This window comes from Bemisia tabaci, chromosome 6, assembly GCF_918797505.1.
Source record: "Bemisia tabaci chromosome 6, PGI_BMITA_v3".
Taxonomy (NCBI): domain Eukaryota; kingdom Metazoa; phylum Arthropoda; class Insecta; order Hemiptera; family Aleyrodidae; genus Bemisia; species Bemisia tabaci.
In genome coordinates this window covers 50,885,965-50,913,804 of record NC_092798.1, presented here as the reverse complement: position 1 = coordinate 50,913,804, position 27,840 = coordinate 50,885,965, and the positions used below count along the sequence as shown (strand labels likewise).

Sequence of the window (27,840 nt, the reverse complement as noted above, 5' to 3'; positions counted from 1 at the left end):
TGCCAGTTCGACCACGTCACTTGAGCTTGACGAATCACCTTAAATGGTATTAATTTTTCTTCCATAGCTTGATTTCACTTTTGCAAGCTTCAAAAAGACATTGAACCACATTTTGGAATAAGGAACCACTATTTCTGGGTCACTTTTGAAACAGCAAATATGCCATCAGTTTCCCCCTGCAGAAAGGGGCTTTTATGGAAGATCCAGAGCTATGTAGTGGTTCTTTATTTCAAAATGTAACCCATTTTTCACTCTGTGTTTTTCCACATAAGAACATTTACCAACCCGTTTTTTTTTCTTTTCTTTTTTTTTCATCTTGTAGAATTTTAGCACGAAAGGTAGGAACACCTAAGGAGCACAATGCAATGAAAATATTGAAGCAACTTTACAGTTCAATGAGGAAAAATTGTGATTTTTCTCATAAAATTCCATTATTTTTTATGCAAGTCCAAAATTGCCTATCTTAAATTATCTAAAAAAGACTCTCATGTGTGAGTAAGGTAGGTGCATCGCCAAGAAGTAGCATCTGTTTTTTTTTTTTTTGTTTTTTTTTTGTTAATTGCTATAAATTTCAATATGAGGAGCCCCTTAAATTAGTGAGCAAGCACCATACTCATTTGACTCGAACACTCCGATACAATAGGTACCAATAATTTTAGCATTCAACCCGTGATATTTTGGCATTTCAAATGCGGCGCGAGTCTTCTTTTTTTTCAGACGCTGCCAAAATAATGCACCCGAGAAGGATGTGATGTGTCTTGGGTAGTTATCTACCCTGGGGCGGAATTTAATTGCGCGAAATGAAAGCGTGTATGAACAATTGCAGCAGACTGCGGCGTCACAAAATGGAGGGTGGATAGGCAACCCGCAATGTTATTAAGCCACAGCTGATAAGCTGATAATGCCCGTTGACTGCTGAGCTCCGTTGATACTGCGCTCCGTGAACTTTGTTTGGAAAATATGGCGTCGAGCGAAAAAATGTCAAGTTTGTGTGTCGAAAATGTTAATGTAAATAAGGATTTAATCACGAAGCCAAGCACTAAAATTTCTGTAACTTTCCCACCATTACAGGTAAGTTTTAAGCTTTGTCGTTTACCATCTCGGACGCTGTACCGAGTATTCGCAAACCCTCGGGACCGTAGGCCTGTTTGTTTGTATGAACGGGATTCAATCCGCCATGCCAAAAGCCTATTGTAATTTGTTTTCTTAATTTCCTTCATTTTCGACCAGCAAATTATTCATCTTCACTCTATTTTCACTATCATAGCTCTGATTGATTGAATATTGACGGAAATGCCACAGATTTGGGGGGTGGTCTGTTATCACAATGGAAGGTCTATGCTTGTGAGCTGTGTTGTTTATTGGACCACTGAATTCCATGCTCTTCTCAAATTTTCCCAAGAATTGGAATATCTTGACTGTATCATCAGTTAATCCTCTTGTTACCTGATAATTAAATGTTATTACAAAATTTTCCATGAATGGAACCATTGAATTTCATCTCCGTATTCATTTTTCGTGTAGGAATTTCTTGTCATCGGTCGTTAACACGATGTGCGATTGAGACAGTAGTTGTTTATTATGAGCCATTTCGAGTGGTCGGATGAAAGTTCTAGTACAATGGTTCATCGCTTTCATTCAGCACAATGAATTTTTGGTTTACGGTGAGTTAGTTATTTGCTAAAGCTGTAGTCATGTTATTTCTTGAATGGATGTAAACAATAGCTGATTGTTCCGTGTTACGTTCACACAGTGTCTGCATGACTGGTCAAACTATTTTGATTCCTTCTGTTATGATTTTCGTTATATTTTTGCTTGCTATAGATATGCCCCCTCTACTCTTCACTGCTGGTTTTTTTTTCAATTCAAATCATTTGATCTGGGCTGTAAACTGAGTTATAACCCTGAGTATTCCTGTAGGTAGCCATTTTTTGATATTGCTTTAACTGCTTTTCCAAATTCGCAATCTGATGAAATAGTCAGTTTTATTTTTATCTGGAGGTCATAGTTTCTCTGTGTGATTTTCTTTCCTTTTATTACATTATTTCGGAAGTGCAGGATGTCCGAGAATGCCTAATGTCTTTACTTTTGTCAACCTTGACTTCCTTTGACGGGATTGTCCACATTCGAGTTGATTGAATTTAAACTTACCTGCCGAATATCTTTCTGTTTTTATAATTGCTTAATGTACCTTGTTGGCTTGAATTTATCAAATTGTGTTAAATATTGTCATTCGATGTGCGTCCTGGGTATCTAATGACCCGCTGAATTGGCCTTTGTTCATCTTAATTAGTTTTTCTACTCTACGGCTACTGTTTAGGGATACAGGAAGTTTGTAAGTACTGAAGGAAAACATTTCATGTAATCAAGAACTCACTTTTTCAATATTTGCCTGAGATTTTAGGGAAGGCTAACCCATACTCCATGAAACGAAAGTCCTTACACCACTTAACCTCTTTTGCTTCATGAGATCTACGGTTCCCTCATTCTATGCTATCCTGCATATTCTATAAAACTATTAAGAGAAGTCATTGTGGGGTCCGACTGTGATTGACCAGGTGTTGAACACATCTCGCCGTTCAGGTGTTAAATTTGGGCAAACTTGGAGCTTCACCTAAAGTTAAAGAAGTCTGTGAGCTCTGCGCTTAGTTCAAAAAATCATTTGCTTTGTGAAACTTGAAATTTCTTTAAGTATGAATCGGATTGTCTACACATATGTATCGTATTTGATACATGATATGTTTACTGGCACCAATATTGAACATTTTTATACTTATTTTGCTGACTTTGTTTTTATTTCTTTGCCTTGTAAATTTATATGTGTTATGAATGAATATCCAGACCATTGTAAAGGTGTTAGTGTATATTTTTTGCTCAACAATTTCTGCTAGATTTTTTACCTAAGCAACAATGTGTATCAAATGTCATCTTCATTGCAACTGATCAGCCAGATGAATGACCTTAAATAATTCAAGTAATTTTATTGCGTTTCCTACTCGTTTAGATAGCCATTCCAAAAATGTCCTCACATATCATGTGTTCTCAAGATGGCATGAATCTGTCAATGTTTTTTGCACCCCTCAGCACATAAAGTGATCAGCTTAGCTCATTTTATGAAGTATTTTGAATTTCAAAGCATCCTCTAATATTTACTGCACCCCTTTCTGACGGAACAAGTATACCCTCAACTCTCTGATCCCAATTTTTTCTTCTTCTCTTCTTCGGTGCAAGTATGTGTGTTTCTTTATTTTCTTTCAATTTTAAGTCACCGTCTATTGAGAACAAAATTGAGTGACTGAGTGTCACAACATCTTGGCCCATTATTATCAATCGGAATTTTATTTATTGGCATAGGTTCTGTTTCTTGCGATGTATGCTGACGTTTATGTAATTTTAAAATGATCGACTCATATCGCACCTTCAATGGTTTCTGCTAGGAAATAGTGGTTTCATCCTAAGAAGGATTAATGTTAGGAGGAACAACCATCTAAAGTCTGCTGATAAATTACATCATGCTGAAATTTAACATTTTCTGCATCCCTCTGACCTTCCCCCCCCCCTTCTACATTTCGTAACAAAACCTCTCCCCTGCATCAAATGAAGAAAAAAAACAATCTAGTTAATTGAGACTGGATTATCAACAAATCTGTATGTCTTTTGATACCTTTCAAAGGTTTTTCTGTCAAACCGATTTTGACAGGTATCAATCAATAATGTAACTAATTGAAAATCTTGAAGATATCTTGAATTGGTCGAACAGAATTAAAGCTATTCCGTGCTCTTACTTTTTTTGCGTTGTAATGTATCATGTGTTATTTGTAGTTCAGCTTCGTCATCTGCACTAAGCAGTTAGTCAGATTTCAATAAACGTGTCTACCAACATTTATCTCTTTTCTAACTCGTTTCATCTAAATTTGTGAGATTCTCAATGGTTAGAATCATCTAGTTTTAAACATGAGTCCAGAAAATGCTGGGGTGCACTCCTGCGCCTTTAATGTGAAAGTAGTCAAGAACCCAAAATTTTTGTGAAAGGTGTTGAAAGATGTTTTTCTCCCCTTCTTTCTGGCTTTTTTGTGCATTGGTCTCAGTAAAATTGTTTAGCACGCTTTTTGAGCGGCACTGAACCGAGAGTAACTTAGCCCTCCAATATAAAAAGTCTTTCATGTGTAGGCAAAGAACTCTCTGGACCTTTGGTTTCAAGAATTTAAGTTTGTGCATGAAATTATTTATTTTGGCAAATTTTACGTTGGTAGTCATTATGTCTCTGCTTTTTGTGTATACTATAAGATAAGCGTGATAGCAATGATTTATGTGACAAAATTTCCCCAAATTACTTAAAATTTCCCAGGAAAACCAACAGTTAAAAATCTTCAGACCTTGTTTCTTTCTGTAGTCCTAATGTCGCTGATTTCTTTGATTTAATCTGAAAAGGAGTGAGGTGTTTGATGAATATGAAAAGGGTATTTAAGTTTATAAGGTTGATCTTCCAGCAAAGAAAGGGCAAAATTTGATGGAAGAGGAATTAAGCTAAACTTCATTTATCGTTGGATTTTTTCATGTCTGGATTTGCCGTATTTTCAATATAAAAATAATACTAGCCCAAAGGACGGGAAATGAAAGATGTCAATTTGATTCTTGCTTCTAGTTAAACTTGAGTGGATCAAAATCCATGCGATTTCTAGAGGAATCTCTAATTAAAATTATTGCTACAAGAAGAATCACTGCAATAGTTGAGATGCAGGATACCAAATTCTCCGCGATGAAAGTTTCTATTTCTAATCTTCTGTTTCAGAGTCTTGAAGTCACTCTCAAAGATAACAGAAAGAAATATGCAGACAAAGTTCAAGCTCTCCTATGGGCTTGGGAGCAAGTTACCAACTGCATGAATAAAGATTTCTCTCTGGCGGTTTTTGAATTTATGCATGGGTAAGTCTTTATTCTCACATAAATATTTTTATAGGGTAACTTTGAAACAAGAAAAAAATTGACCGGTCCCAGGGAAAGGAGCCTAAAGGCTCCTGCTGTGTTTCATAAGAGAGCCGTAACTGCACTTCTGTATAAGCCATGGTTAGGACATGCTCTTGTCTCGAGGTTCATTCCGGACTGCACTTATAGCTCTCTCCCGAAACACGGCAGATTTGGAAGGAGTTGCAAGTTGCTATATGGCAGAGGGTTGGTCAGCAAGGAAGAAAAAAGAACGAAGGGATAGCTGCAAGTTGGATGGTACCTTTGTATTCAGCGAAGAGAGCCATACACCAAACATAAAGATATTGGAAAAAACTGAAAGAACTTGGGCAGAATCAATTAGACAGATCACCAATCTGGCCCAGATTCAGATCAGATCTGGTCAACAGCCAGCTGACAGGAGGAATATCAACGGTGTAAGTCAGCAATCACACAACTCGTTTTCAGTGTCTGAAAATCTCCGACTCGATGTTATTTTTTTAAAGGAGAACAAATTAACATCATTCCTTGAAGTTTTTGCAGAATTTTCTTTGCACAGAAAATAAAAATCAAAGTAGTTTAAAGAATTGCTGTTAAGTAGTTTTCCGTTTAAAGAGTGAAGTATGACAGGAAGTCTTCGACGTTGCAAACCGAGTTATGTGATTGCTGACTTACACCGTCAATATGCTTGAGTTGCCAGAAATGGCAGACAGTCAACTGGTCGAAAACCAAACTCGTGGTAAGGTAGTACACATGCGTCAACCAGCCATATTCCTGCTAGAATATGAGGGATTGAGGCACCAACTGCTACAACTTCCTCCTCTGTAGTGTACTTCTAATGTGGAGCTCCACTACAGTTACCAGACAACAGTTTTTGCAGCAACTAATGAAGTCAAAAAAACGACCATCATACTGTTAAATTGATGATATAGCTTTCAACTAGGTGTGGAATAATAAAGTTTACTGGACGGAAAGAAGATTTCTTGGGAAAGCTAAGTTAAAATATGATTTGGAAGTGTATCCGCCAAAATGCAGTTGAGCAATATTTTACCATTTCAGTAGCCTATAATCAGGATTGTTGGCCGTCTGGAAAACCCAGAAGGTAAGGGAAACTCAGGGAATTTACGGGGACGAGGAAAAGTCAGGGAAGGTTCGTTTAATGGAAGTGAGTGTAATTGGCTTGCTTCCAGATTGGAAGAAGGGAATACATACCTTTAATCCGATGTAAAGTAAGGTCAACTAATTGGACGCATTTATGCAAAATGGAACTATATGGAAGTAGAAAGATGGGGTGTGCTTGTTAGTGCTCGGACCATAAGAGTGAATTGGACTTTAAAAGAGCTAGAGATGTCAGCGGCAATGTATGAGGAGGCAGGACGGGGAGATGGGTGGCGGGACTCTTTAACTCATAAGCCCTGTCCACAAGGCTCTTGTCACATGCCCACGGCTCACGAGTTAGCGCTCAGTTCCTTTTGATCTAATGTCAAATCTCGCTTTTCAATTTTCTCAAAAGGAACTATATCCACTGACCACATTGTTTCTTATCAAGCTTCTACGAGCACACCCCATCTTTCCACTTCCTTACAGTTCCTGTTAGCATGAATACGTCCAATTTAAATAGGAAAATCTTTTGAGTTCTTTTCTCTGAGTGATTGCACGACATTGTGTTTTACTTTCAGGCAAACTTTGTACCTTGTCCTGCGCGGAGACTGGCCGCGACTCGCTCCAGTCATTCAGACTCATCTTCTCGTCCTCCTTCAGAAGTGTCTGAAATACTTGAAGGCCAAACATGCCGACTCTAGTTCTATATCTCGTTGTAGCTCTCTCATGAACCTTGTGTCTGATCCTTGGGGTCATGATACTCTGTCCAAATTAATTCATGGAGAAGAAACCACAGACAAGGAAGGTGAGTAACTTGCGCATTATTTTAATTATTCCTTTAGTTTTTTACTCCATTTTATTTTTTGAACAGCTAAAAAAAGAAAAAAAAGAGATTTATGGTTGATGTTGAAAAGAGTGTAACTTTACATGTTTCAAAATTACCTCATATTATTCATTTTTTTCACCCAAACTCAAATCAACATCTCCTCCTAAGAGTTATTTTCTTAGTATCTTATTTCCCATACTAAAGAAAATGATCAAATAATTTCAAGAAAAAATATAGAGCAGTATTCCTTTGAAAAAATGAAATACAGGGTGTACCAAAAGTCCGTCCCACCCCTGCTAACTTTTGAACGAATTGAGCTAGGGTAATGAAACTTTGGGAATGTTCCTATCTCAAAGGGGACCATCTTTTGGGGGGGTCAAAATTTTGGTCCCCCCTCAGGGGGGGCGCGGGGGGCCCCCAACTTTTTTTTTTCAAATGGCAACCCCTATCTTGTGATACATCATTCGAAAGAACATAAAAAACTAAGAATTTTAACGCAAACCGCAGATCAATATCTTAATTTTTGACCGAGTTATGATAGGTCAAAGGTCAAATTTGACCTATTTTCAAAAAATTATAACTCCGGTTCAAATTATCGCAAAGAAAAAAAATAAAACGGGAAAATCTACCAAATTGTGTCCGCTTTTAAGTAAAAATTGCAGAAATCACTTCGCTGTAATTTTAAGGGGGGGCTCGGACCCCCAAATACGTCAATTCAAAGGTCATTCAATTTTCCCGCGAAAAAAGGCAATTTCCCCTAGATTTGCCTCCACATTATCTCAGTAAGGTCAAAATTAGTTCAACATTACGTTGGCAAGTGCCCAAATTTTGGGAAAAGTTTAAAAAAAACGAAATTTAAGGTGATTAAATTTGACCGTTTAAATTTCGTTTTTTTTTAACTTTTCCCGAAATTTGGGCACTTGCCAACGTAATGTTGAACTAATTTTGACCTTACTGAGATAATGTGGAGGCAAATCTAGGGGAAATTGCCTTTTTTCGCGGGAAAATTGAATGACCTTTGAATTGACGTATTTGGGGGTCCGAGCCCCCCCTTAAAATTACAGCGAAGTGATTTCTGCAATTTTTACTTAAAAGCGGACACAATTTGGTAGATTTTCCCGTTTTATTTTTTTCTTTGCGATAATTTGAACCGGAGTTATAATTTTTTGAAAATAGGTCAAATTTGACCTTTGACCTATCATAACTCGGTCAAAAATTAAGATATTGATCTGCGGTTTGCGTTAAAATTCTTAGTTTTTTATGTTCTTTCGAATGATGTATCACAAGATAGGGGTTGCCATTTGAAAAAAAAAGTTGGGGGCCCCCCGCGCCCCCCCCTGAGGGGGGACCAAAATTTTGACCCCCCCAAAAGATGGTCCCCTTTGAGATAGGAACATTCCCAAAGTTTCATTACCCTAGCTCAATTCGTTCAAAAGTTAGCAGGGGTGGGACGGACTTTTGGTACACCCTGTATAAACAGAAAGATGCAATGTTATGACCGGAGGTTTGCATTTTTCGACTTTAGCCATCGAATTAAAATGAAACAAATGATAATTTACCTCGAATTGTAAGTTACAATACACAAATTTTTAAATATCTGATAGCATCACTTCCTGTACCGCTCCTGGAAAATTAAAATTCCAATTTCATACATCAAGAGAACTCTAACTTTTTAAATCTCACAATGAAAGAGTTGTTCTCTGCATTTATGTTCTTTCCAAGCACTCAAAAAATTAACTCTGAGAGAATTAGAAAGTTAATATGTAATTGTCAAGGAAAGGAATTTTAAAGTTCAAAACTCCGAAATTAAGCTATCTGTGCAAAATAAAAGGCTTACTTTCATGCCTAATTTAAATGACTCAACAAGTCTTTGCATCCAATACTTTTTTCTCATTTATACATCCTAATTTTCTTTGATTTTTCCTAAAAACGGAAATTAGCTACGATTGGCATGTGACTAAAATGGAAGCTTGGTTATTTTGAGGTCAATATTTGGTTTCTGGCAGGAATCGAAAGTTAACTGCCTGTGTTCAGTTCTTGTGCCCTGCATTTTTTGTACAAGTATATATGATATTTTTTCAGTAATGGAATACTGCCAGGCAGAGAAAGGAGATCTCATCATGATCAGGCTAGAACTTCTGATCGTTTCCAAGTGCGAAGACATGGCACTTAATTTAGCTGGAGCTGCTGTGAGGTGGATGCGGGTCCCCAATTCAGGCTGTGAAACAAATTCAACAAATGATCAAAGGAACTTTTTCCTCGACGTATACCTAACAACTTTGTGTCGCTTCAAAAAAAATCAAGAAATTATTTTAGAGGTCAGTTTTTTTTACAAGTTTTTAAAAAGATATATTTTTGTGCCATCTAAAGAAATGAACAATTCTCAGACGTTCAAGTGTTGGCTAGGCAAATAGACTTTTTATATGGAAATGTTGACAAGGATGAATTAACGTCAGAGATGCACTCTGGAGGTCTCAAAATTTACCATAGGGGCATCTGGTCACAACAAGATCTCGCACGGTGGAGACATATTTTTGAAAAAACAGTTGGTTTCTGTTAAGGGCAGGTGCAGTAACACTCATTTGCCGTAGCAAATGTTCATCACAGAGGGCAGAAATTTCAGTCGAAAGCAGTTTTCTTCCATGAGCAGGTCCTGCCATGACAAGGTTTCACTGTAATTAATTTTAATTTAGTTGCATGTCACCGAAGAAGGCAGTAGATACCATGTGTAAAGCACCTCTCATTGGCATTTAATTGTTCCAAAATATTTCTCATTCTGTTGCTTGTGTTCATCAAAAGATCAAATAATTAAATGAAGTGTGAAAAAATGTTTCTGATGCTGAAATAACTCCTCAATAAATGAAATTGAATTCCTCGATGGAATAAATCGTCAATACCGGTGCTGAAACTACACAACCACTTTTTTCAACTGGCGCTGTTGTAGATTTCCTCTCATTTTTTACTTTTTTGGAAATAAAAAAAGGAACCATTTTTACTGCACAAAAATTTTTGTACTTTTTTTGGTGAAGAGTCGGTGATTTCGCCAATGTGCGTTAGTCCAAAACTGATGTCCCAATATATAAAGAGAAAAAAGCTCATTTGAGCGTAGTCTTATCTTGAGAGAGAGTTATGCTGTTTGGTGCCACCCTTAGATACTACCAATCAGTTTCTTTTGCTTCAAGAATATTTTCTTCATTATTCTTCACTATTAATTTTAAGTAATACTGCCTTAAGAAAATGAGGTAGAAGTAGATAGTTAAAAACATTATAATCAACATTAATGTTTCTGTAGTTTCACAATCAATATCCTCCAAACTTGATGCAATCTAATATTTAGCAGAATCAAGGATTTCATGTTGTGCGATGGGAAACTTCCTGCAGCTCTTTTTTTTTACCCTCTCCATCTTAACTTTTCATGAGAGTCTTGTATTTTTACAGTTAAAAAGCTTAGATCTGGAACAAGGTTTGGAACTGATTCGAAGGTATGCCTCACCCAGTTGGCCAAGTAGCTATAATAGCTCTCTCTCGAGCAGCACCAGCTCGGCAAGAATTTGGCGGCACGGTAACCGAGTAGCCGAAATTGCAGTTAATACATTCCTGGCTTCCGCCATGGTTCAACCTCCTAGTCTTCATCTTGCCGACTTAGTTTTAGAATGGGCTATCATTCATGGCCCGATGATGAAATCTTCTCCTCAAACTTTTTTTGATATGATCAAAAAGTTTCTCATGACTGCGCTCTCGGAGGAACATGTCTACATATTCTCTGAAGTTCTCGTAAAGCAGGTGAGTCCCTACTATTTTCAATAATCAGTAAACTGATCGTCCAACAAAAAAAGGACTATAGTGTTCTAGGATCCTGTGCTGGAAGCCGTAGAATTTGACCCCCACTAGATTTATGATGCTCTTGAAAACTTTAAGAGCACAATGAACTTTTAAAATTGAATATTCTCCATGTTAATGTATATAAAAGCGAGGCTGAATATATAATTCTGGCATTCTTACCAACTTTTTCCTGTAGAGATGCGACACTATTGCCATGTGTATGCGGTTGCTGCGCAGAAGTTTCTGCACTGCCATGCTAAGGATAAACTCCAAGTGAATATTAGAAAGTTGTCAATATTCCTCCGATAAAATTTTTATTTTTTTGGAGTGCTATCAATATTTTTTAGTGAAAATTTCAAATAATTTAGATCTGATTGCTACTAAAATTCTCTGATAAATTGATGGTAAATATTAGCAGGTTTCCTGGAAAATTCAATTTTATCAAAGAGAATTTGGCAATGTTTGAAGGCTAACACAGCTTTCTGCCCTAGCATGGGCAGTACAGGTCTGGAAAACGAAGAATGGTCAGGGAATTTTACTTGGTGAGGAAAAAGCCAGGAAATTTTATGAAAGCAACTATGAAAAATCCTGAAACTTGAAATAGGAGAAAATATTAGCGCTATCTACTTAATCAAACTTAGTTTCAGGCTGGTTCAGGGTCCAGTGGTCTAAGTCACGCTTTAAATAGAGAATATAGAGAAATTATTTTCAATGAGCAGTACCTGAAGAATTTGTTAAAATACCATGTACAGAGAAATCAATGCCATTGATTTTTCATTATCAGTTCTTCACGAGCAGTTTGTGGACTCAAGAAGTCTGAGAACTCTGATCATTTTGGTTAGGAAAATCTCAAAAAAATTCAAGTTTTTTCTTGCCGCGTCTGTAGACACCCTGAGTTTGATTTTCCAAGCTTATTCTGGCAAGGTGGTCATGGAAGGCACAATTTCAAATAACATCGAAATTAACCATGACCAGATTCCTTGGTTTTTGTTGAGGCTCCTTTTCGGCCAAGTAACTTTTGTCCAAATGGGTGGATTAAGCAGAATTTGAATTTTGAAAGGAAAACTTTCTTTAGTCCCTGATAGAAAAGTTTTTAAAGAGTTTCAGTACATTTATGTACCAATGAAGGGTGCAAAGTTATGGTGCCTTACATAATTAAGTCACTTTCCTTCCAGCAGATTTAACCTTTAACCAGCTTTTTCTGAAAACTATTTTCTCAGTACTCCAAATTTCCCAAGATAACTCTACAGGGGTGCAATTTGTTCAAGGCCTCTGCAATTTTTTGCAATTCGCTGGGTTTTTGCGAAAAGACGCAATTGAAGAATAATTGGCACCTCTATGACTATAGTTTAGTTTTCCATTTTTCTACCTCTGTAAGCTTCCATTTGTAAAACTATCCTCCTCACAGGTTAAAATATCGCATTGTGAAGTTATTTAATTGTGACAGCTTTGTTAATTTCACTCAAACACGATTAAATTGCACTAGTCGCCGAATTTTGTTTTGATAAGTAAGTTCCTCACTGTGGAGAAAAATCGGTCAACCAAAATTCTGCCTGAGTTTCACAAATTTGGGAAAAAAGCTTAACTATTTTATGAATGAAAATTTCAAATAAGCGGGCCTTGGAGGTCTCCATGAGTGTAGTGTATTGAGCTCTGCTACTGGGATGAAAACCTATGCTGACTGTTCAATGTTGCACTCTTTACACCATGACGTAGAAATGGTGAATTTCAGAGATTTGTTGCAATAATTTGTTCTAAAACTAAAAGTTTATGGAATGAAAGTCACAGTAAAATCAATTTAGCCCGCAGTTATGACCAATTGTAACTTCATGGGATCAATTTTAGTCTCATAACAGGCAAAAATAGGTTTGCAGTTTTTTCATATCAACTAAGCTAAAAATAAAAATGCAGAAAAAGACAATAGAGATGCATCAAAATACATGAAGTGTCCCAACTCCTTGAAGTTTCCTCAATCTTGCGTCAATTCAAACATCAGGATAGCACACCTAACTTCTCTGTGGTTTAAAGTGTGTAAATTTTATAACATAGTAAGATTATGAAAGTATTTTTGTTTTATTTTTAATTTACAGTCATACCTCGTTGTAATGTTTCTCAAAGTAACATTTTCTTGGAGACAACATTCATAGTTTCAAATCCATGCTGTCCATTTTTCGTTTCAGTGTTGCTCAAACTTATATTTTTCTTGAAACAATGGTCTACGTTTGAATCCCTTCCAAAACGTCACAACGAGATACTACTGTGTTCCGTGTTTTTTTTTTTTTTTTTTTGCCAATAATCATTTGTTCTGTTTCAGTTTGGAGACATCGTGAAGCCAATTTGTATTGAGTTCTGTATCCGCTTTCTAAGTGCCGAAATGAATGATCTGCTTCAGCTGAAGGTGAAACCGGATGAAGAGAAACAGAGAGAGATAGAAATCAAGCTGTCCTCTGGGTTCTTGAAACTAGCAAATTTGGTCGGGAGCAGCTACACAGACATCTACCGCGAGTGTGTTCTAACTGGTTTCTCGTTAAATCCAACGAGTAATACTTTGGATATCATCAAGTCTCTCGGTGGAAAGAACGAAATACCTCCATTGGATAAGACTGAACAAATTGTCGCTGAGAGTGAATGCAATCTCGATAAACCAAGTAAACCAGACCAAACGGATGACGACATTGAACCAGAAAAAGACGGGACAAATCAAATGGATATGGAATTAGTAGGTAAATCAAAAGATATTGGTATTGCTGATGAGATCAGTGAAACCTCTCAAGTCAGTCAGTTAGATACTCACAATGAGCATGAATCCAGTCATGTAGATTCAAACGCAAACGACCCTAGTAATCGGCTTTCGCCTGAAGGTACGAACACATCAAATTTTGAAAAGGAAGGCAATGCTCTGGGCTTAACAAGGCATCTAATGGACGATTTATCAATTGTTATCAGAGGATCTCGATACCAAGCATTGAATTGGGACAATGACTGGACAGAGCTTAAATGCCTGTGTGAGGATTATTTGATAGATTTTAGGAAATTTCGTGAAACCAACAAAGAGTTAAAGTACTTAAAGATTGATTATGACCAATTTAAGGATTGGCCCGTGGATAAAGAAAAAGACAAGCACAACGGCATTGAAAAAGGCTATGAAAAGTGGATCGAAGGGACTGACGACTCAGATGAGTCCTTATCGGAAAGTGCATCTTGCTCTCAAAGCATAGATGACTCGGATTTTGAATCGTGCGATTCATTCATCCTTAAAAAGGGTTTAAAAAGGAAGGAGGTGAGTAAACGGAGGTCCGACTCAGACTCGGAGTTTGAAATAGGGAAATACAGAAGCAAGAAAAAAAGAAAAAAATGCAAGAAGAAAGTGAAAATAATTTCTGACTCTGATAATGGCACTCTAGACAGTGTAAAGAGCATTTGCAGTGCCTCAAGGAAAAATGCTTCAAAGAAGAAGAAAACCAAAAATGCTAAGGATAATCGAAAGGAAACTTCACGTCCGAGAAAAGTAGGAAGACCTCCGAAGAGAATCCCATCTCCAGCTGATGATTCCATAAGCAATGAATTTAAGTTTAGTGACAATGAAAATGACAACAATAACTCCAGGTTTAAGAAAATTCTTGTTTCCGAATCTTTTGACGAAAACGAGAGCTTTCATTCCAACTTACTCAAGAATGAAAGCAAAAAACCTGTGTCTAGAACTCATGTTTTGAAAACGCTAAGAACTTTTAGGAAAACGAAACCAGATCTCAGGCAGTCATCAAAATTAGGCTTCAGGTATTTCAGCGATGTACCAGAAGAAGAATACTCACTTTTGCAAGACAGTCCTACAAGAACTTTCGCACCTAACTCTATAGCTAGTACAATAAATTTTAACAATCCTAGTCTTTCAAGTAAAATGGAATTAAGTGACGGGTATGATGATGATGAGCTCTCTGATAATTGTAAGTACACGTTCACCGAAGACGAGCCATTAAACAGCAGCACCAAGCTAGAGCCTTTTACCAAAATAGACAAGAATAGCAAAATTAAATTGGATGGTTTTGATTTCCCAAGGAGAAATAAAAGTTCAATTGAGAATACTGTCTCTGAACTCAGCTCCATTTCTAACTTAGTTCCTTCCGAGGTTAGAGCAACAGTGCAGGTCGTGCAGGTTACGAATCATACATCCAGCACAGCAAATCCTACATTGCTCTCCCGTCAGCAATCATCTTCCGATAAACCTCCACAGACATCTTCCACCTCAGCTCAAAACTCAGCTGCTCAATCGAATACGTACTCAAGCCCAGTCATCTCTCAAACTAGCACAATTAGTGCCACCAAAATTCATGACCCATCGACATCAAACACAGAGTCGCAACCAACCCTCCAATTATTCAACTCTATTCCGAATAACATAAGTGCATTGATCGAGTGCTCAGAAACGCAGAATACATCAGAAACAATCACTTTGCAGCGAGCAGAGCCTGTTACCATGTCGCCAATCTTGAGAGTCCCTGTGCAAACACCAAATGCCCTTATTATTCAAAGCCAGGCGGTTGATCAGTCAAACAAACCAGCAACAAGCTCCAACACGGTGGCCAGTGTTGTTAAACCGGCAAGAAGCAGTGCATTTGTCTTCGTGGCCAGCAGTGACTCTACCAGCTCAATAGCTCGAACGAGCGCTGTTTCCCAGCAACAAGTTCAACAGACCCTTATAAGTTTAGCGAATTCCTCTTTTGTCGGAACGAACAATGACAATAATACAGCAACGTTATTCAAAGCAGATGACGGGAGGAAAAACGAAAATGTTGTTCAGCTGACTGTTTCCAGAGACTCGCGACTCCTGTGGGCGCAGCAAATAGGTAATATTAAAAGGAGTGAATCTGCAGGTCAGACAGTCAACGTTGTTATCAGTCAGTCAGGCAACTTCGCCAATCCTAGAGTGGTGGAAGCTAAAGATGCCAATCTTGAAGCACAAAAAGCCAGCTCAAGTCAGCCAGCAGTCTTAAGACTGGAGTCAGCTCCGAACATCATTAAAACAAGATCTCCCATCACGCAAAGCACTCAGAATGCCAGTTTGCCAAAATTTCAACAAGCTTTTGGCAAAACTATGTATCAAAGTGTACCATGTCCTGTTGTTGGAGGGAATATCTCGGAAAGCAAAGTTGTGAATGTTTTAGAACTGAATCAGGCGCAAATTCAACGGGATAATCTTCTTGCTTGCCCGGTGGTTTCCAAAGGTGTTCAAACAAGCAAAGATCCCAACTCATCATTGCAGAAGGCAGAGTCGTCTGATGTTGCTCAGGTGGTAGTCAAAGGAGAGAATTCAAACAGTCATCAAGTCTCAACACTTATTCCTCAAACAAGCATACAGGTCAAAACTCCGCAAGTCAAGACCTCAGCTATACAAACGTCGCCCGGTGTGATAGTAGCATGTAAGCGAGTAGCTCTGCTAAAAGAACCTGAGGCATCGGTTGATACGGCACCAGCAGCCAAGAAACTGGAAACTAAACCAGTCAAAGAACAGTTAAGGCTGAACGACTTGTTGACAGCAGCTATTCAATCCCCAGTTCAAGCAACAACTTCAGGACCTAATGTCATTAATATCATTAACCCTTTGAATCAAACCATACAGATTTCGAACAGTACGGATGACGCTGTCAAAGGCAAAAATACTGCAACCACCTCTACAGCAAGGCTAACACTTCCATCCATAATCCAAAAAACAGTTGGACGTCAAACTGTACTACAACCATCAGCTTATAAATTCAAACCATTTCAACTGCCGTTATCAGTGCGGTCGGCATTTTTATCCACTATAACGAACATCAATCAGCCAGCCAACACCGTAACTACTCCTGTACCCAATCAGAATCAGAGTAGACTTGTATCCAGGGAGTCACCGGTAATTCGAAACCGGATTGAGGCCACTGTAGGTGCCTCATCAATGGAGAGTTCAACGACAGCAGAACAGCTGACAGCAAGAGGGTTGAGAGAGTTTGAATCTGTGCTTGAAAAAGTAACGAAAACATCCCAGATGAAAGAAAGAATTAATGTCCAGCTGCATGCACCCTTGGACTCCTCAACTTCATCAAATGAATCGAGTTCAGCTGGGTTAGCTGCTGCAACATCGGGTCCACCTAACTCTTCTGCGCCCACCTTAACGCCCAGTAGCTCAACAATGGAGCCGCAAGATAGAGTGGTATCTTTCGTTACTCAAACTAGTTCCTGTGGCAGCTTAACAGTTGGCACCAAGTTAAATACTACACCTGTTGTCGTTGTACAGAGCTATCGGCGACAAGCATCTTCGCCCGCTTTGAGCATCGCCTCTCAAAATTCATCTAGTCCAATCCCAAGTTCCTCAAATAAAACTCAAAAACCAGCAACTAAATCATCAAAAGCAAAAATAGTCAAAACGTCCCCGGTAACATCCCCTTTGAAGGTGACTCCTTCAATACCGAAACCTCAACAGAAACCTCAAGAAGACGAGCAAACCACACAGAGGATTTATGCCATTTTAGATAAATATGCTGAGCAGCTTCGAAATTCACCTGAGTTAAAAAATAAACCTGCCCCTCGTCGAAGATCGAATCCACCGACAAACCCAACTCAGTCATCCAAGCGGAAGAAGAGTTCGCAGTCTCGAAGTAGGTCCAATTCTCAACAAGCCTCCTGCTCTCTAGGGCTTGACATGAGTCCATCTTCTGAAGATGTTAGAACTTTAGGCAGTGAGGATAGCTCCAATGGCGTTAGTCAGTTATCGCAAATGACAAGCTCTCCATCAAGCAGGTTGGATGAAACTCCAGCCACACCCTCATCTGAAACTTCAGAATCTCTTGATGCCAGAGATACTAGGATCCAGATCCAAGCTCAACCGCAGACTCAAACTCAACCGGTGACAACCAATCGTGCATTAATTGTCCAAGATTCTACGTTATCAAGTGCGGATGCTGCAAAAATATTTGGTACCCAGTCGAGACAACAAACTGTCGTGTCGAGTAGTGCTGGTGTTCCATTACCTCCTGGCACAGTAAGATTACTTGTTACCAAAGCACCGAAAATGTATAAAATACAACAAATGGTTCCAATGGTTCTTAGGCCTGGTTTAGCTAAAATTGCTGGAGGGCTCACAGCTCAGAACATCGGAGGTCAACAAGCTGTAGTTTTGCCCACAGGCACTAGATCTTTTACATTCACCGAAGGAACTGGTGAACAGCAGACGGTGAACCTGGATAGCTCAGTCATCCCAACAAGTATAAATTTGCTTCAACTTCATGGTACTAATTCCACTAGTACCAATATCTCAGCCATAACGACTGTCGCCTCAGCTAATCTGCCCAAGTTTAGTGCTGCAGTCCCTGAAAGTAGTACCTTATCTGATACCACTAGTTCACCAAATGTCTCTCAATTTTCATTGAGTCAGAGTAGCAGTAGTGCTCCTAGCCAAATCGTTCTTGATACAAGCAATAAAGAAAGAAGTATCTGGTCTGACTTTAGCTCTGTTGATAATAAGCCGTTGTTTCTGGAACTTCGAAAGTCTACCAAGAGCGTGAAAACTGAAGCAGCCTTATTTTCGTGCCAAAATGAGTTGAAAGATGACATCAGAAACTCTTCATCACCAAATCAATTGAAGCAAGATTCCAGAATTGAAAGCACCTTAGGTAACAGTATACGCTTTTTCTCTCCTTTTTTCTTTTCTCTGTGCATCCTGCCTCTCTGGTCTGTTAATACAATATTATTGATAGTCCTTGTATGCAAGTATCAATAATTTGATCTGTAAATTCGTGATCAGTTCAGCGCTAGATGGAGCGTTTGTGAGATTTCCTGTTCTGTTCCCACATGTTTTCATACATTTCTCAAAAAGACGAGCCCAAAATCACAAAACTTCAGACGCCTTTTAAAAGGCATGAGGCTTGAATCATTGCCACCTCCTAATTTTATCTATGTGTTCTTCAATGGGACATTCGTTTGGTAAAGAAGCATATCGACTGTGAAACTACTAGATTACGTATCTCGGTTGCGGCGTTTGAAAATCTCCGCTCCCAATTTATTTTTTAAAGGAAAACAAATTAGTATCATTCCTACAAGTTTTCACAGTTTTGAGTTTTCTTTGCTTAAAGGAGAAAAATCACAGAATTTCTCAAAAATTGACATCGAGTAGTTTTCTATTTAAAAAATAAAGTATGAAAGGAAGTCTGCAACGCTGCAGATAGAGATACATGATCTGATAGTTTCACTGTCAGTATACTTGATCACACCTTTTTGTTAGAGCTGCATTTTCCGAATCCAAGCAAGCAAGTGAAATGGAGCCCTCAGCTTTAGAGAAGATCTATGATGAAAACTGGAATAGGCTGCTGTTAGATTTTTTTATCAACAAATTTTTTTGTCCATGTATTTACCATTTTCACTTAATAGATACCTGTCTCTTTTTATCAAATCATGTTACAATATTAATCTCAAGAAGTAGCAGATTCAAATGTTGAATGGTGTTTGACACCTTAAAGACTTCAACAAAGCTCAAGAAGTCCGTTAGTCAGAATCAGTTGAGCCTGAAAAATCGGCCGAAGCTGTCAACCGCTTAATAATTTTGGATGTGCTAAGCTTCTAAAGGAAAAAATTTGCCACTAGTTCGATAGTTTCAACAGGGAAATTGCGCCATGCTTCTAAAATTTTGTAAACTTCATTTCCGCCATTGCTTTGTCTCACCAAGTGGAAAAAGACAATTATAAATGAGGAAAAATATTCCAGAGGGTTTTACAATAGTTTTCTCAAATTAAGCCGATTCTCAGTTTTTTCGTATCATAATTTCTCAAAACCAAGGATCTAAAATCATGTCAACTACGAAAGAAGTCAATAGAAGGTTCTTTCATGATGGGAATTGAAGTTAGTAAGAGATGGTTTCCAAATAATTTTGTATAAAATTGTATCTTACTTAAAAGACCATGACAAGCCAAAAGGATTTTAGTAAATACCATTTTCTGAAATTCCCAAAAATCTCATTTATTCATGTTTCACTGAATGTGTCTTTTTTGTATTTTTAGATGATGCAGACAGTAAAGAGGATGTGAAACCTCAAGCAACGGAGAACTTGCTCCTAGAAACGAGTGAAATCAAGAAAGAAATCAAGGAGGAGGAGGATAATCAGGTTAGTACGTGTGATGATACAGTGCACTGGCAGCAGTATCTTTCCAAAGAAGATGCCTCTCAAGGTGAAAAATCGCCAACAATGAATCAGACTGTTTCAGACATTGATCCGTGCAATACTACCAATGCTACTTTAACTCTCACTCATGCAAAACGAAAAGGGGGCTCTTTGCATAGTACATTATTCCAGAGTAATTATCGTAGATCCGATAGACTTCAGACTGGCAAGAGGAGTGATGGGCTGCAAAAGAAAGCAGAATTAAAAAGCTTGTCCGAAGAGTGCAAGGACTTGGGTGTCGACAAACCAAGCGCAAGCGACCTTTTTCCAGAGGCAGAACTTTTGTTAGATCTGGACCCGTCTAGTCAAGAAGCTGAAATTCAATTGATAATGAATCCAGAGTCGAATTACAATAACAAAGACTCAGGGTTAAACTTTTCGCAAGGCGATGGCGTAAGTAATCTCAAGACTTACGCCAGGTCCAACTTGAAAAGTAAACTAAAACTCTGCTCGTCTCCGAGTAGTATCTTAAAAATGTGCTCGGACTCTGACAGTCCAATTTTGGGACAATCTGAGCTGTACTGTTCCCCGGATGAGAAGACTCACCTCAAAACAGGGGTGTCCTCTAGTTCAAGCAGTCAGGGTGGTTGTTCCTCGCACCAAGAATCGAGTTTCGGATCTCAACCAAAGCTGCATTCCCAGCGTGATGGTCCCAAGTCTAGTCATAGCTCAAATGAAGGAGCCTCTTGTTTTAAATCCAAGAAACGCTCTCTCTCAAAATCTCGCTCTCCGATGAGTTGTAGGTCAGATAAACAAAGCTCCAATTCGGAGCCTCCTTTGCCTCTGGATAGTTCAGTTAACGGTGCTCTGGATCTTGACTCGGACTCTGTTGACTTCAAGAAAAGTCTTGGCAGTTTGATCGACGATGACGGAAAGTTGCCTGAAAGTTCTCCGGATCACAACTACCCATCGCCAACGACGCCACATTCCTCATCAGATGCCATCTTTTCCTCTGATCCGCAGTTGAATATGTTAGATAGCACAAGTAACCCTTTTATCTGTAGTAGCTCCCAAAACAATTTTCGATCGCGAAGTCGACTGAAACCAAGTCACGATAACCAAGAATCTGATTCATTCTGGTCATTGCTAAAGAAATCTGACCATGGCGAAGATGTCGATTCTGACGTGGACAAAATAGCAACTTCAGATGCAGAAGACGCTGTGTCGGAAGGGGAATTGACATTATCTTCCAACGGACTCGGAAAAAGGCGCTCCAGTTCGTCTCTTAAGACTGCCAAGTCGAAAGTATCCAAGATTGCTAAAGAAGACTTGGATGTGACAAGCAGTGCCAGCTCTCCTGAGATAATTGAAGGTGAAAAACCGAGGGTTCCGCGGCGGTTATCCTCTCGGGGCCTAGTCAAGAAACCTTGTCCTTGCTGCAATGGATCTCCAGAACAACCTAAACGCAAGAACCATCCTCATATCTCATCGTCTTCCTGCAGTTCTGCCTCGAAAAAAGGTCATAATAGCAAAAGTCAAAGTTTATTAAAATCAGCTCTCAAAAGAAGATAGTGTGATTATCTTACGTTTGTTTTTGCAAGCAGCCAACATAAATGCAATAAATTGGAATCAATTTTCCTTTTTATTTTCTCTCTTTTCTACGTGTTTATTCACTTTCTTCTCTCAGTGTAAGTCTGTTTGTTTGTTTGTTCGTTTTTTGTTTCTTTTTATAGTTTTATCAAACTGTACTGTATATAGGTATCATCTTTCTGCTTAACTTAGTTAATACACAGCTGAGGAAAGAAATTCCTGATTCAGGTGTAAAATTATTGAATGAACAATTGTAGAGAATTATTTACCAAAGATTACCTATTTGAGACTGTTGGTCTTATTGTATTACCTTAGGTGTATTGATTGTGTTCTGAAGCTTGTACGTATACAAATTAGATAATGTATCATGTATAAACCATTAGGTAAATTCATCCCCTTTTGTCCTTATTTTTTTTACTTTTGACATTTTCCGTCAGTTCTAGTAAAGTTAGGTTATGCAGTATTAAAAATAAGTAAACCTCACATGAACTCATGAAGTCTTTGATTTGCGCTGAAAGTTTACGCTGTTTTTGTGTGCTACAACAATAGCATGTATGTAATACAGTATAATGGCAATTTTTACTCCTCACTCAATCATTAAGCGCTTTGAACTCTCTCAATAAGGACTAGCTCATTCAGAATTTAGCCGTTGAAAGCTTCTAGTTAGGCCCCCATATCTTAATACTATGTTTTTTTGTTTATCGTATTTTTTCCTTCCAATCTCCAGTCACAGGAGCTACCAAATCGGTTGAGTTTGTCTAGATTTCTTCTTCTTTTTTTTAATATTTTTGAAAAAAGGAGGACTCGTTTAAATAAGGGAAAAATATAAAATCGAAGATGAAAGATAAATCGTAAATTTGTGTTTGTCTCTCAAGTTTATATTCAAATTTTTTTATTTTCCTTTTTTTATGTAAATGAGAGCATATAAATGCACATAAACGTCTTTAACCATTCGAAGTTCATCTGTTCAATGAAGCGTGTATTTCGGGAACTTCTTGAATTAATTTGATTACATTTATCTGCTTCCTCAGAAAAGTCCCAGAGCCCAAAATAAGTTGTTCAATTTGATACAATCAAAATGAGAAGAGATTATTGATTTTTTAATGCATTTTCCTCACCTGCTGCAATCCATCTTCAGTTTTCTTCATTAATTAAGTGCTCTAATATATCAATGATGCTTAGTTAATGTCCAATTTGTTTCCTTGCAATAAAGCAAAGTCAGTGTTAAATAATTCACCTGCAAACCTCCAACAATTCTAACCTCAGTTGTAAAAGTAAAAGGTGAATAAAACGCCAGAAACATTTTTAAAATCCCTTATTGTTACAATAGTCCTTTAATTATTGTCACATAACTCTTTCTTAAATTAACAGCGATAGAATGGAACTGAGAATCTTCGTCTGAACTATTATTGATGTAGCCGGGAAACTCTTTTCCGGAGCAGCAGAAGTGTTTGCTCATTTATTTAGGTTGTCCTCTCTAGTTTTTCAGACCCTTTTTATCCCTGTTAGATTACATCAGTTCTGTTTACGAAGAGTAGGGGAAAATGAAATTGACTTTTACTTTTTCTTTGGAGTGACATGATCTCAAATTTAAGAGAAGTAATTAGAAAGATCATTTTTAGAAATATGTGTTTATTTTGTTTTTAAAATGAGGTAAAGATTTTTAGTTATTTTAAAAAATTATCAGTGATCTGATGAATTTGCTCTTGGAAAATGTCCCCCAGTGAAGAATAGGGAGTTTGCCCCATCTGAATTCATGTATTTACCAGACTTATGCTGTAAAACTTAGTTTCAATATTGATTAGGTGGCTTTTTAAAAAGCTATTGCATCTTCTTTTGTGCATTTAATTTTTCTAGGAACCACTCATTCCTAAAAATATTGTAAAACTAAAAGAAAATGAAGAATTAAACCCAATCATGCAATATGCATGAAGCGTAAATTTGTGTAGGCGCCCAATTATAAGCGTAAACTCTGCATTATACATACCAAGATTTGCCTTCTCTCTCAATCAGTGCTCTCAAAATTCATTCTGACCTTCCTTCAAAATGGAAATCATTACAGAGTAAAACGTTAAAGCAAGCTTCCGAACTTGAACACAAAGTTTTAGTCGAGTAAAGAAAACCTCTATGTTTTCTTTCCTTATTATTTTTTAGTCATTGTGCAATGATCATTATCCTTGAAGAATCACTAAGACTCAGGATTTTAAATGTAGGTTATTATTTTAGTGAACTTGGTTCCTCGTGCATTTTTCGCAAGTGACAGGTAGCGGCAACAGAAGAAAACTTGTGATAGGTCAGTTGAGAAGTTTACAGATTTCTGCAGCTCCTTATTTCCTGTAACTATCTCTGATGGAATATCACCTAAAGTGGAGAACACCAAATTGTGTCTCTTAGTTTTTCGATAACTGTGAACGTCTCATCGACTCATCAACCATAAATTACTTGTTGACCCGTGGCTTTTCATCACTTGAGTTATCTGCATCAGAGCCAAAATGACTCAGTTTAATAATACGACTGATAAATAAATCCTCATAATTTATGTACGCAAACCTTTAATAAGTACCAAGACTCAAGTTTTCATTTTTTCTAATGTGTGAAAAGATGAAAACGGGAGGGAGTGAGAGATTTAAGTCAACCTCTCAGTGCCATCCAGTTATGAGAACGCAGGCACCACCCATTCAAATTCAACAACTGGCCAGAACTAGAATAAGAATCTTACCTTCACCATGTGATGGCAAGCTTGCTGCAGAATGTGTTGATTTGTCGCCTGCAGCTGATGTGGGATGTCTACAAAGCCAGAAAATAGGCCTCTCTTCACATAAATGTTGAGAAAATGTATCGAATTTCATAATGATTAAGCAGCTAAGAGTTGCATGAGTGTCATACCTGTGAGTGCTCATTATATTTGCGGACATATCTTGTGTTTCATGTTATCCAAATCGGAGGCATTCATGAAAACTAAGTCTTTTTGCCACAAGAGTCTAGTGGGCACCAACTTCGTTTCCATGAATGTGTCCTGTTGTTCAATTTAACTAGGTAACGCCTCTGTTTTTATTGATAAGATTGGGCTCTAAGTCATGTACAGTTTGTAAGAGTTGAATCAATGCTGTATTCGGTAAAAGCTTCGGGAAGTAAACTGCATCTACCTGACTTTTCCCGAACGACACCTCTAGTTTGATTCAATTGCCATATGCTGTGTGTATTCTGCTTAATTTTAATACATTGTACGATAGATCATGTTTCCCCACCCTAAATAGAATATTCAGATCGATCGGATAAAACAGGCTTCCATTGAATCTGAATGTTTTCCAGAAATGCCAAAAATCAAACGAGTTTTTGATTAATTTTATGCAGTCCTAAAGGCATACGATCCCATAGTGTAAATGTCAAACGGATCAAATCCGTATTTCGGGTGTAGTGTTGTATCAAAGTAATTGAGTAATATGGAACTACATTCACATTAAGAAAAAATTGTATAGTATTATTTTAATTGAACTTGTACATGTGCATAAAATATTTAATATTTAAAATTGTATAATTTGTAATTTGAATCAGTGTCATTTTTTTACCTTATATTCGGGTAACGTTTCCTCTAATTTATGCTTTCATAATGTTTGTATTTATTCTTGAGTTCATTCCACTCTTCCGTTGTTTAACGTTAGGTAGCAATTTGATATTTCCCATGGAAATTATCTGTTCTTGATTTGAATTTTGAAAAGGCTTCATTTTTTTCTTTTTTTCTTTCCTATTTGTTCAAATGAGATTGATGTTCTTATAGCTATAAAATCTTGGTATCATTTGTACTTATTACATGCGTCATGTTTGTGGTTTTCTTCTCTTTTGGTATTATTTACTTACTTAGGCAGTACTTTCTTTTTGATTCAACGATTTGGTGCATTGTAGCAAGTTCTAGGTCGTTTCTCATCAAAAAGGGTTAGCATTTTTTTTTCAATTTTCAGATTATTTTTTTTTTTAAAATTTAAATGGTGATGTTTAATGTTCTTAGGCCTTGTGCAGTAAAAGAAAAAAAGACAATGTAAAGTAAGTAAACAGAGAACTTGCAACTTACCCACTAGAAACATCTTCAGTTACTGATGAATGAATAGGTTCAATCATGTTCAGTCCCAGATTATATTGAGTTGCCTTATGCCGGAAATTGAAATAACTGATTTTTCCAAAGAACGATAAAGCTGCTGAACAGCATGTGAAGAAAAGTGCATGTAATCCTACTTCATCGAGTCTGTTTGCTAAGGTTCTTTTAGACAATCCAGTAATGGACCACTAGACAAGGTACGAATTTTAGCACTCTGATACATGTTTCTTAACCAAAATTTTACGTAGAACACGATGCGCACAACGAAAATCACCGAAATCAACTCCTTAAGAAGATATTTAATGATTCTTAGTGTGTGAATTCAAATCACCCGCTTATGAAAACTCAATGCTCTACGTGAATCACATCGCGCGCTAAACGTTATCATGACAGTCTCTGCGATGTAAAAATCTGGCGACTTCAATCTTGACGTTTTGGCTCAGCTGTAGCAAATTGCTTATAGTTTGAACTACACATGGTGGGAAATGAACATTGCTCGATTGAGAAGCTTGCTGAAACCGTTGTAGTGCACGATTTGACTCACGTAGAGCTTTGAGTTTTTTGTGAGCGGGCAGTTCAAATTCCTCGTGAACAATGTGAAACAAAAACGTTAATGTCTTCGTTAAAAGCTGGTTTCAGTAATTTTTGTTGTAAGAATCGTGTTCTACGTAAAATTTTGGTTAAGAAACATGTATCAGAATGCTCAAATTCGTACCTTGTCTAGTGGTCCATTCCAAGATAACTTTTATTTTTTCAAGAAATATAGGTCTTAAGGGAAAGTTTGACAAGGCCAAAAGTATCTTTTGATTAATTGGTGTTGGTGATTAACACGAGTTTGTTACCAGTAAAAATGATCAAAGCTTTACAGCCTTAAACGCATGAGGTGGCTTTAAAAAAATGTCAAATTTTCCAAGAATCAAATCTTTCATTTCAGTCAAATATGTATTCATGCAATTTAGATCTGCCTGAGACATGATTGTCCTGCTACATATATTATCTAACTGGTATCCTTTATTTCTTTGATAGAATCATTCTGTCTTCATCTGGCTATCTTTCTACCCTAATTCCACCATTGTAAATATGTGCAAATCTGACTAAATGCTATCATTTGTATTTACGTAATGTCATTAATTTTTATCAGAACTCAAGAGAAGAATAACTGGACCATATTTTGCACTTTGGAACTAAAATTTCTGGCTCTGGTTGAAAACCACGTATGTAACGTTAGTTTCCTTATGCACATAATTGTTTTTACCAATGTGCTAAAAATTTTAGTTCTTTGTGGCAAAACGAAGTCCCAACTCATGATATGCTCTTTCACTCTATTTTAGCACCCACATGAGAACCATAAGCCCAATAGAGCTTTGTTTTTCACTTCTATTCATGCTTCTGTAAAAGTGTCTACCCACTTGAAATGAGTTATTACCTCGGATAGTTTTTGAATCAAAGTAGACTATTGAAATGGATTGGCCGTTACTTAAATTGTAGGAATGTGTTTTCCTACACTATCTGACTTTTATGGATTTCTTTCCCGTGGAATGAAGCAAGCAACTACGTCATTGTCACTACGTCAACATACGAAGTCATTGATCATTCTAACTAGGAAAAAATTTATTTTCCCTGCCATTCTTAAGTAGAAACCCTTGAATTGTTTTGTATTTGTAAATTAATGATTTGTGAAGCCAAACTAAATCTGTTAAAATATAACGTTCAAATTAAATTACACTCTTTTCTTTACCTTCACCTTTCTCGATATGTAGCTCTACTTCGAAATTTTAGTGCTCCTCGATTTTTTCAATGCTATGATAATGGATTCATCTTCGCAACATAAAATTGCGAATATCATCTCCTAAACCGTTGGTCATAGAGCAAAATGAAGCCGATTTTCCAGCCTCCCTCAACACTTGGCTGAGTCTACCTGTTAACCCCCCCCCCCCCCTCCCCCAGGTCCATCGGGTCAGTGGCCTCAATTTAAATTTTTTAAATTTTATTGCTACTCGATTTTTTCAATGCCATGAAAACGGCATGTGAAAAGGAAATTTAAAGTACGATTTGTCAACTTGAATCTGCTTGGTTGCCAGTTCTCCGGGTTTTTTTAGGTTCTAAAATTTGGCAAACTCACAAATAACAAAATATTCAATGGTTAAATCGTGAAAAAAATGTGTTGTATTAATGTTACTCTATAATTCTGTATCCAAAGATATACTACAGCTCACATGGAACAGATCGCGATATATGTGATTCTTTTTAAACGCACTTTGCGGCACCTTTACTACTTGCCCATCATCCTCTTGCAAGTTATGCCAGGAGAAGTTGTTACTTAATAATGATAAATAACTA

At 37.4% G+C, this 27,840-nt stretch overlaps 1 protein-coding gene across 2 annotated transcripts; it reads left to right on the top strand.

Annotated features, from left to right (window-relative positions):
* The first annotated feature begins 888 nt into the window (after nt 1-888).
* On the top strand, nt 889-27,220 carry LOC109034743 (uncharacterized). 2 transcript variants are annotated; one of them, XM_019048042.2, is made up of 8 exons: nt 889-1,071; nt 1,525-1,664; nt 4,793-4,926; nt 6,624-6,850; nt 8,954-9,189; nt 10,310-10,654; nt 13,008-18,336; nt 19,717-27,220. In XM_019048042.2, exons 2-8 carry the CDS (start codon nt 1,647-1,649, stop codon nt 21,387-21,389), a joined length of 7,962 nt encoding a protein of 2,653 aa, XP_018903587.2. In that variant the 5' UTR covers nt 889-1,071; nt 1,525-1,646; the 3' UTR covers nt 21,390-27,220. The 2 variants fall into 2 exon arrangements, with proteins under 2 accessions (XP_018903587.2, XP_018903586.2); XM_019048041.2 differs by lacking the exon at nt 1,525-1,664.
* Nucleotides 27,221-27,840: the final 620 nt, after the last annotated feature.